Source organism: Morchella sextelata (assembly GCF_020137385.1).
Source record: "Morchella sextelata strain SCLS chromosome Unknown scls_17, whole genome shotgun sequence".
NCBI classification, from domain to species: domain Eukaryota; kingdom Fungi; phylum Ascomycota; class Pezizomycetes; order Pezizales; family Morchellaceae; genus Morchella; species Morchella sextelata.
In genome coordinates, this window is record NW_025408632.1 from 378,614 (window position 1) to 388,792 (window position 10,179).

A 10,179-nucleotide genomic window follows, 5' to 3' on the forward strand; every position below is an offset into this window, starting at 1 on the left:
CAGAGTAAAACTCGAGGAGCCATCCCACCCAGCCAAAAGACTTATTTACCCACTCAGTATATTCTGTCCCTTAAGCTGTCAAAATATGCTGGGCCTTTTTTGTGGGGGTCAAATGTAAGGTTTTGCTAACAAATTTGTATCATTTATTCGACCTGGGTCAATCTCCCACCAATGAGTAGCCTGGACTTGCTGTGGCTTGTTGACTCCCACAGAAAAGGGTTAGAATCAACGGCTTAAGGAATGGCCTACAAAACATTAATGAAACTAGCCAAGGACTCTCGGCAGAAAGAAGCAGAAGTCACAAGTCTCAAATAACCCTTGATTCACAACAGTCGAAAAAAGTGTAAAAGAACGGATCTTTGAGTTCGGTACCCAGGATTCCCGCATGGTCACCCACTGCAGTACTAACTAGGCGATACGACGTTTGAGTATGGCAGAGCGGACGGGATGCCCTATTTTCGTCGTTCTATGACCGAACACGGCGGGATAGAGCGGGCGGCGGTGAAAAGTTTGCTAGTGCCTTGGCATATACCGACAGGATTTATGATCTACTTAATGGCTCAAACTTCAGTTGAGAAAAAGCCTTTTCGACATCAAATAAACGTAATTAAGGGACCGTTCGGTGATAATATAATATCATGATATTCGACGATATTGAAATTTTCGCTATATTGTATCTTGTGGTATTCTAGCAACCACTTTTGTTGCCATTTCACAACTATTAGAAGCCCCAATATCACGATTTACAAAATATAGGTGAGGCCCAAATTTTTGAACTGTGATAACGATACTTTTGTTGCTCTGGGTTCAACCCACCCCGCCTTTTCTTTTTGTCACCAACAAGTACATGTCCTTAAAATCTAATAAGACTTAAAATCTAATAAGACTTAAAATCTAATAAACCTTATAATCCAATAAGCCTTATAATCCGAAACAATCCTTATTGGAGATCATGCTTAGTGGCCTGAGTTCATTATTGTAGACTTAAAAATAAATAAGCCTTATACTACGAAAACCCTTATTTAACCCTTATTTGACCCATATATAACGCTTTTTTTACCCAGAAAACCGGTAAAGTAACCCATGGAGTCAGAGTCAAACAGAACAGCTTTGCGTTAAGAATAAAAGATTAATTGTCGATAATCCTCACGTGTTCGGTCATAGAACGACGAAAATAGGGCATCCCGTCCGCTCTGCCATACTCAAACGTCGTATCGCCTAGTTAGTACTGCAGTGGGTGACCATGCGGGAATCCTGGGTACCGAACTCAAAGATCCATTCTTTTACACTTCTTTTTGCAGATTGCAGGTACGTTGTATATAGGCATCAATTCGATCAGGATAAGTACTTGTATATGCTCCTCATCAGACATGACTTCGGTGTCACTATCGTCACCACAACTCTAGCTAGTTCGCCCTTGAACTAAAATGAGACTTTGGGAAATGATTTTTATGCAACTATTATGCTTGTGTCGATCGAGGTGCAACAGTATGGGCTGTGATAAAAAGCTAGTAAGGCATTTTTCGCTCACTCTTATAACTGTTCTATTAAGTAAGTATAAACATCAATAATACCGAGCAATTGCATCCTGTATGTATTTGTTTTCAGTAAATCCGGCCATTGTTGTAATGCAAATTCTTTTTCAATGTTTACTTTACTCTAGCCTCTTGGCACACACCCAGTGTGAACCGCAAGAAAATTTACTAGAGGCAAAAATCTAGGAAGCCTTCGATCCCCACCCTAAGAGACAAAAAAGGGTTGTTCATACCACTCTCAGCTGTTCTTTTTCAAGAGTGTAACTGAAGGAGTACAACACACGATTTGTGACAGAAGTGGGACTTGAACCCACGCTCGTTTCCGAACCAGGAATTGATGTTAAGATTAAGACCTTAACCTGGCGCCATAACCAACTCGGCCATCCTGCCATGATCATGCAGCCCTAACAGGCATTCCAAAAGCATCTGGGCTAGTTTCTTGATTGCAGCTTTCTACAATCACATAACGTCAAAGTGGCCCAACACCCCCACAAACGAAGCCGATCCACTACTTCCACCATTTGGAAAGATAATCTCAGTAGCAGGAAAAGATCCGGGGGATCTTCAACATGAACCTTCTAGTTCGGGCCGCAGGCTACAGCTCCTAATGTAACTAAATTAATGGGTACGTGCAAAGCCGACTTTACTACTCGGAATAACGGCACTTCATTATGTACCATGTTATATCACAAAGACTCGACATTATCACATCACCACTGCACAGAAACCGATATTCCACAACATGTCTACGCATGATCGACAGATGATGTGTCATGGGTAACTACTGAGGTCTTTGCTCGGAGTAGAGACTTCACAATTATTGGACTTCACGAAATGTCTAGGCCGCAATTGCCACCTGAGTAGAGTACCGCACATCGTTTCTCTCCTGAATGTTCCGATAAGATATCTCAGCGTATTGGTCAAGAGCTTGCTCTGAGTTTTCGTGGTCAGCGCATCACGACAGCGAACAATATATTCGCTCATGTGATCGACGAGACCAATGCTAAACCCTAACCCTGGCCTGGTACCAATGATTCAATGATCCACGAGCTGCTTCCTGCGTTCGTTTGCGCATTCTTCAGGTCTCCTTATTTATCCACGATAAGGCTTTCCATGTCAGCACTCTAAAAACCATATGTCGATCCTTTGCTCAGAAAATACGGGTAGATGGGCGGGGGACGGACTCAATGACGAGTTCTCGGAGCAACTGATCTCCTGAGCACAAATAGGAAGCCAGTCAGCCAGCCAGGTATCGTGGTTGTGGTTGCTAGCTGCTGCTGGTCGTAGAAAAGTCAAGTACCGGTACACGTCCGCGGGTATCGGGTCAATGAGAACTAAGAAGGCGAAGAAAAACTTTTTCCCTTCGTTCTCATCTCGATCGAGATGCAGCTGGGCTGGCTGTCGACCTGTAACCCGTTTGTGGAATTTGTGAACTTTCACATGTTGCAGATGTACATAGAGAATCCAGTCAATCACTACATGCGTCTGATTTTCGCTCAAACCGAAGATTGCATGTTGCACCTACCAGCTACCTACCTTCCTGACGTACTTACTCTACGAAGGGAGACCAGTTACCGGGCTTGTGTAGGCATATCTTATCATAAGCGAGAACAGTGCGTACCAGGGTTTGAGTTCTACGTCGTGGCCTTTTTATAGGACTCTGGTGGTTGATTTGGTAGACTTTAGTTTCTTGCTCCACCTAGGAGCTGGCGGTGAGCGAGCAATTGCCGCTTCCATGGGATTTGTTCTCTCTCCATGGCCATCATTGATGAAGTCACATTTTTTTTTCCTGTGAATTCAGCTGGCTCTTGCCACCTTTACAAGTGGCCCATAGAGTAGCAAATCTAGTAGATAAACCCTATACCTTGAGCCTCAGGTCACAAATGATGGGTAAAAAAGGACGTTATGTGGGTTGGTATTCACCCATTTATCCAGCAGGACCGGGGAGGGATTCCCCCTGTCGATACTCTATCTGACGTATGGGTCAATGACGGCCCTATTGTGTGCAGATGTACAAAATAATTAAAGCATGTGTTATGTGCGTACTGTAACTCGCAGCTAGCTCTATCTCGCGATGGCCAGGGCGATGATATGGCACACTAACACCGGGTAAGGTGAAAAACCACGCTTGGGTTAGATCTATAGCTAGCTATCAAACTAGCTAACTAGTAGGTTGGATGCGATTAGAATATACCTCTGGAGATATACGGCATTTCGGATAATTAAGCATGTCACTGGGAGGTTTATGTGAGGCAGTGCTGTAGCTGTCTTTGGCTCGATATATGGGGTTTGAATATTCGCAAAAGTCCTGTAATGAAAAGAAAACAATATCTAGCGCAGTCTTTTTTTGAGTTTCTCGGCCGGCTGGAAGCTATTGTCTGTAGTTTTGATTTCGCCCGAATTTCTTTTTAATATATTAGGTTTTTTCGTCCCTTCGATCCTGATAACCTCACTCCATTGGCGTTTCTATTAATTGCAATGATGTAGCTATCAATGATCGGTTATAGTAGGCGCGGATTATTAATATAGGGTTAGGGCTCTGCCTGTACATACCTCAATAATCTATTCTCTACCAAGGCACGTCAATACTTTACCAGCACCACCCTGAAACATGACAGAGGGAGAAACAAATTGTCGGGTGCGTATGCAGGTGTGTAAACATTCTTCTTTGAACCCGATACCCGTTTCTCGGGGCGCAATGTACAAGCTTAAGCCTGGGTAGGCCACACACATAGATTGAAATGGAGCACACCTATATCTCCTCTTCTCGTTTTTTTGCCTCCGGCCCTTATTCCGTCACCTTTTATTGGAGCTCCTGCGAATACCTCGGCGTGTGGGTGATGGTGGGTACCTGGGTCAAGGGGTGTTTTTTTTTTTTTTTTTCCCCTTTCCCCACGTAGGTACCCTACTCACGACCAGGCGCAGGGTTAGGCTTCAGCTAATCAGGACATACGTAGCTATATCGTAGCCGCATAGGGTACTGACGGGCACCGGTCCGTAGCGTGCGCATACTCTACCAGGTGCGAGTGATCGAGATGGGAACGCAGAAAGGGAATAGAAAAATGGTTTTGAAAATTCATCTTATCGACTGACCCAGTGGATATCTTGCGGGGGCAAACGTGTAGGGTATCCAAAGCCTTGTAGGTAGCGAGAGGCACACATACCTTTCAAGGATTAAGGAGCAGTGGGGGCCGTTTTGAAGAAGAACAGATGACACTGCGCGTGCTTCGCCAGTTTGAATCCTCTGTTCCAGCTGCAATGTATTTCCAGATTCCTAGAAATGCAGCTATTCGATTCGCGAATTCGGTAAATTCTTCAGCTTTTCTGCTCCAATGTCCGTAAAGCCTTTTAACTACCGGCGTGCGCAAGTCTGCCACTCGCTGTCGTCTCTGTCTCGTATGCTTGAGATAATCAATCAATCGCGAAACTCCCCACGGGGTTAGGGTTTAGTATGGTACGGTTTTCCTTATCACAAGCGAGGACTTGGTAATCTATCATTTACATGTTCTGTGCTGTGCACACATGCACGGATATATACGCAATCTCAGCCCAATATCGGTACAGCCGTTGCGGATATTAAGTACATTGCATATCCACATATCCACCCAAAGCACTATATGAGGTGCTATAACTTACCTATCTCAAAGGCGCATATTAAACACCAACTAGATGATTAGACGGTCCATTTAGAGAGTGTGAAGAAAATAAAGATGTGATCTTTTTTCACCCTTCCATCTCCGCGTCTGAGTGAAAGGGTGGGGTGAGGTGAGTTTGTTTTTATGCTCCAGACCGTTCTTTTTCAAACGCATCTGGGGTTCTTTTGAAGATTCCTTCTCATCCCCCGTAAATTGCGTTGAAGATTTAAAAGTTGAGTTGGGGCGGTTCTGATGTTCTTTTTCGGATAAAGTATCTCTTTCTGTCTAGCTAAGTAGACTGACACCTATGACGGTAGACTACCCTAGAATACTCCCAGGTTCACCCTCGGCCGAGCAGTGATGGGGGAGGTACCGACCCTACGATGTCTCGGATTTCTCGGTACGGAGAATACTGTTTGTTTGACGTGTTCACAGGTTAGGCTGGGTTGCTATTTAGAGGTAGGTATTTGTGGTTAGACGTTGGACTCTTGCTCCCTTCAGTCCCAGGTGGACCTACCCCTGACCCTGTTGATTCAACGGCGCTGAAGGTTCCGGAATAGTCTCTGGAGTGGGGCTGGGGTTGGTGATCTGGCGTGACCCACCCATGTCTTACGCGCGCTCTGATTTTGTTCCACAATATATGGCAGAGCGCGCTTTTTCCTCCTCTATTACGTTTTTTTCGTCAGTGGGGGAAAATTGCATATATACTTCTGAATACGGTGTAGGGAAAAAAGAAAGTTGTAGGGAAAGCCACACCGTTACTCGTAGCTTCATAGCGTTTCCGAACACGACCAATATTGCATGACATACAAAAAGGTGGATTTGGCGCTTTTTTGTATGGTATGCAATATTAGTCGTGTTCGGAAACGTCATGAAGCTACGAGTAGAACTCCATATGCAGGGCAGCGGCAGCGGACTTGAGACACTGTTAAAGCTTAGCGCCGCCAAAGTGTCAGATACAAGATGTCAGAAAAGATGCAAAACCGGGAATAAAGTAAAAGGCATATACAGAAGGCATGCCATACATAAGTGATCCTCATATGTATGGCATGCCTTACACCGACCTTGAATCCTAGTAGGTACAAAGGTGAGAATACTAATGTTGTGTGATATATTCCCATAGTGGGGTTGGTGTTGGTGTGTGCATACAACTAGGTGATGGGATGGAATGCTTGAATCGAGACTGAAAAGAAGCGCGTTAGTTCGTAACCATAGGGCGGTTTCATAAGATCGGCCCGAGTGTTTTGATATCTTGATTATGTTTAGGAGTTATTGTATCTCTAGACGCGATGGCGAAATTTCTCGGAGGGCCAGGGTCGGGCACTGTCTGTGAGCAACGTTAAACGTTGTACTTTAGCCTCCCCGAGCAGCAGAAGATCTATCTTTACTCGGAATCGGATGGAATGCCACAGCTGTGACTTGTTCGACAGCTCAACCAGGTTGTGCTAGGGGGGGGGGGGGGGATTTAGCTAGGCGATCCTTTCATCAAGAACAATAACCACAGTAGCGAAATAAGGGACGATGTTTGGAGGAAAAATACGGAAGTTGATAAGCATTGGGGTTTTGTCCCATTACCATGTTGGGTTTGACCTCACGCGGAAAGTTCCGCCGGAGATTTTCGCAGGCAATAGGAGAATGGTGCATGCATACCTAGGCAACTCGTTCAGACCAAGCATCCATCCAAGCTAGACCGGCCCGAGGAGCATTTTTTGTGGTTTGTTTGTGTGTGGCTTTTATTTATGCAGCATAACGGCTCAATATAGGAGTAATATATCGCTATGGAGTTAGTAGAAAGAGGAAATCTAGAACCACTTAGATGGCCCTGTTAGAGGTATACTGCCCGATTTCAAACCTTCCCTTACTCTATTAATCCTCCTTACCCGAGATAACTACATGAGGTACATGTACTTTGTATGTTCCTTCGTTGTACCTGTGGCCCGGTCCTGGAGGCCGTGGACTATATGCATATCTTTTCTCTCTCTTTACGTCCTCTCCATATCCTTTCTTTTCTCAGATACTAGCTAGTTTCGCTTTCATGATGCCTGGCCCTCCTGTCACTACTCGTTAGTTTCAAAGGCCAATTGCAATTTCACCTGGTTTTGGTTTGACATCCTGTTATTTATGGGGAAGGTGTATATTGTTAGTCTGTCTGATCATTTCTATATATTCTTTCATATCTGCCTCTTCACTTTTTTTTTATAAAGTTGTCTACCTATTCTCTCTTATTACACAGTGCATTGAAGAATAACAGATACCCTGCATTCATATCATAAACCATTATCTATATATCAACGACGTTGGCAAATACTCCGCAAAGATGCTTTTCAAATCCGGGAAACCCCCGATTGATTGTAAAACTCTCCAATATCCCCTTCAAAAGTTAATCAGGGCTTGTGCTAACTCATGATCCGTATATAAAGACCCCACTACTATGCCCATCTGGACATGGCTATTCGACTCTTCCGCCTCCACACTCACCACATTCCCACCTTCCAAAGTATGCAGCTTCGTCGACTCGACGACACATGAATCGCTTAACTACAACACTGTCGCCGAGCTCTCCACATATGCCTCCACAGTACTCTCCCGCCACCACGGTTTGCAGCCCGGAGAAACCGTCTGCTTCTTCTCTCACAATACAATTTGGTATCCCGTTGCCATGTTTGCAGCGTTGCGCAGTGGTGGCGTGATCTCGGGAGCATCGCCGTCATACACAGAGGATGAGATGACGTTTGCGCTGAAAACTGTTAACGCCAAGTATATATTCACCGTCCCCGGCTCGGTCGAGATTGCGGTGGCAGCGGCGGCCCGTGCAGGGATTCCAAAAGATAAAATATTTCTGTTGGAGGGTATGAGGGCCGGGTATAAGACTTTGAAAGAGTTGGTAGAAGTGGGACGTAGAGAGCAAACACAGATGCCGGCATTTGATCTAGGAGGGAGGGATAGTGGGGAAGTGTGTGCGTATTTGAGCTTTAGCAGTGGGACCACGGGGTTGCCAAAAGCTGTAAGTTTTGCTCTTCTTTGAGGTAGAAATATTTGATATTAGTACTAACGGCGGTGGCGTGATGCTATAGGTTATGATTTCTCACAGAAATATGATTGCCCAGCTGATCCAAGTAGCCTCCGAAAAGGCAGCAGACGTCGACAAATTGATTGCGGCGCTGCCTTTCTTCCACAGTATGTTTTCCTATATAGCATTCATTGAGATAGTCTTTGTTTCACGACCTAACAAGCCCTTTCCTTAGTTGTCGGCCTTGCTTTCTCCCTTCACCTTCCCATTGTCCAAAACTGCGATCTGGTGCTTATGCGTGCCTTCACTTTTCCCAGCTTTCTGGCAACTATCGAAACATTTCGCATCCCCGAAGTGACTCTCGCACCTCCTATCCTCCTCCGCCTTACTCGTGACCCTAGCGTTCGCTCCTATGACCTATCCTGCGTCCGCCGTTGGCACACCGGCGCGGCCCCGCTCTCCCGCGATCTCATCCGCGAGCTCTCACGTCGCTTCCCCTGGGCTGGTATCAAACATGGCTATGGCCTCACTGAAAACTGTGGTGGTGTTACTGTCACTCCAATAACTGGCTACGGTTACGAGAATGCACACACGGTCGGGAAGCTGTTGCGTAGCACATCCGTGCGAATTGTAGGAGAGCGCGGGGAGGATCTAGGGCCACATCGGCAGGGCGAGATATGGTGTAAGGGGCCCCAAGTTACAATGGGTTATTTGGACGCCCCAGATGCTACCAGGAATACGTTTATGGAAGATGGCTGGTTACGGACGGGCGACCTAGGATGCATGGACGAGGAGGGTACTCTGACCATCACGGGCAGGCTCAAGGACCTGGTGAAGGTGAAAGGCATATCGGTATCCCCAGCAGAGATTGAGGAAGTCTTAATGGAGCATTCAGCAGTCGAAGAGTGCGCGGTTGTGGGTGTGCCTGATGCCGTATCAGGAGAGGCGCCGCGCGCTTTTGTGGTGCTTAAGGAGGAAGCTAGAGCGAGGGGTGAGACGAGTGTTGACGAGGTTGGGAGGCAGCTTGTTAGAATGGTGAGAGAGAAGAAGTATAGACCAAAGTGGCTTCGTGGTGGAGTGGTTTTTCTGGAGGAATTGCCTAGAAATCCGAGCGGAAAGATCCTAAGGAGGGTTCTAGTGGCGATGGGGGACCTGGCGGTAGTCGTGGAACCGGAAGCCCAGTTCGAGGAAGAAAGAAAAGGGAGCGGAAACGAGCTCGACCGCAAAAATTCCATGAGAGCTGGGTGGTTTGGTCAGGAAAAGGCGAAGTTGTAGTGAGGAATTGACCTGTTGATGCTTGATGATTTTATCTGCTTTTGGGTTTGGGGTGTTGGTAACGGACTAGGGAAATCATATATACAAATAGACTGTCATAAAGATATACGCTGGTAGTAGTAGCTAGAATGTCATGAAATTGTTATGAAAATATATTTTCTGTTTTTACAATCTTCGGGGAAGTTTATGGTAACACAGGGTGCGAGTGAGCGTCTGTGTTCCATAGTGTTGTGTCATGTGACCGGAAATATTCTGCAAAAAGTAAAAAAGGCTTCTAGGATACTAGGCGAATCTGGTGGCGCAGTGGGATTTTAAAATACACCCCTCTGTCTTCGTTTGCGCTTCTGCTCTTGGCTGCCGATCCTTTCCCTTATTCATTCTCGTTTTCGATGAAGGAGGAAGAAAGTTCCCACCCAACGTCTTCTCCCCACATTAACGGGTAGATTTCATTTTTGCTTCTCCTGTGACTGCACGCACGCAGACTGGCTCCGCGGAGAGCTATCGCATCCTTGTCTATGTTGGATATCGGTCATGGGAACTTATCACGAGTGCTTAGTCACTTGCAAATTGGAGAGTTCTATCAAATTTTGTGTGTGCACTGTGCGTTGTGTCGACTTGCTTGCATTTCGGATGCCTAATATATCGATAGATAAAGGTAAGATCAGAGGGTAGATGCTGTCAAGAGTAGATTGGAGTCAGTTATGACGATTTCATTCGAGCCAGA

General features: G+C 45.8%; 1 protein-coding gene across 1 annotated transcript; it reads left to right on the forward strand.

The window, feature by feature from the left end:
• Window positions 1-7,487: 7,487 nt before the first annotated feature.
• On the forward strand, window positions 7,488-9,455 carry H6S33_004235 (uncharacterized protein; the record flags this gene model as incomplete). The annotated part of the gene is made up of 4 exons (XM_044835949.1): window positions 7,488-7,521; window positions 7,591-8,174; window positions 8,245-8,347; window positions 8,416-9,455. 4 exons carry the CDS (start codon window positions 7,488-7,490, stop codon window positions 9,453-9,455), a joined length of 1,761 nt encoding a protein of 586 aa, XP_044690973.1.
• Window positions 9,456-10,179: the final 724 nt, after the last annotated feature.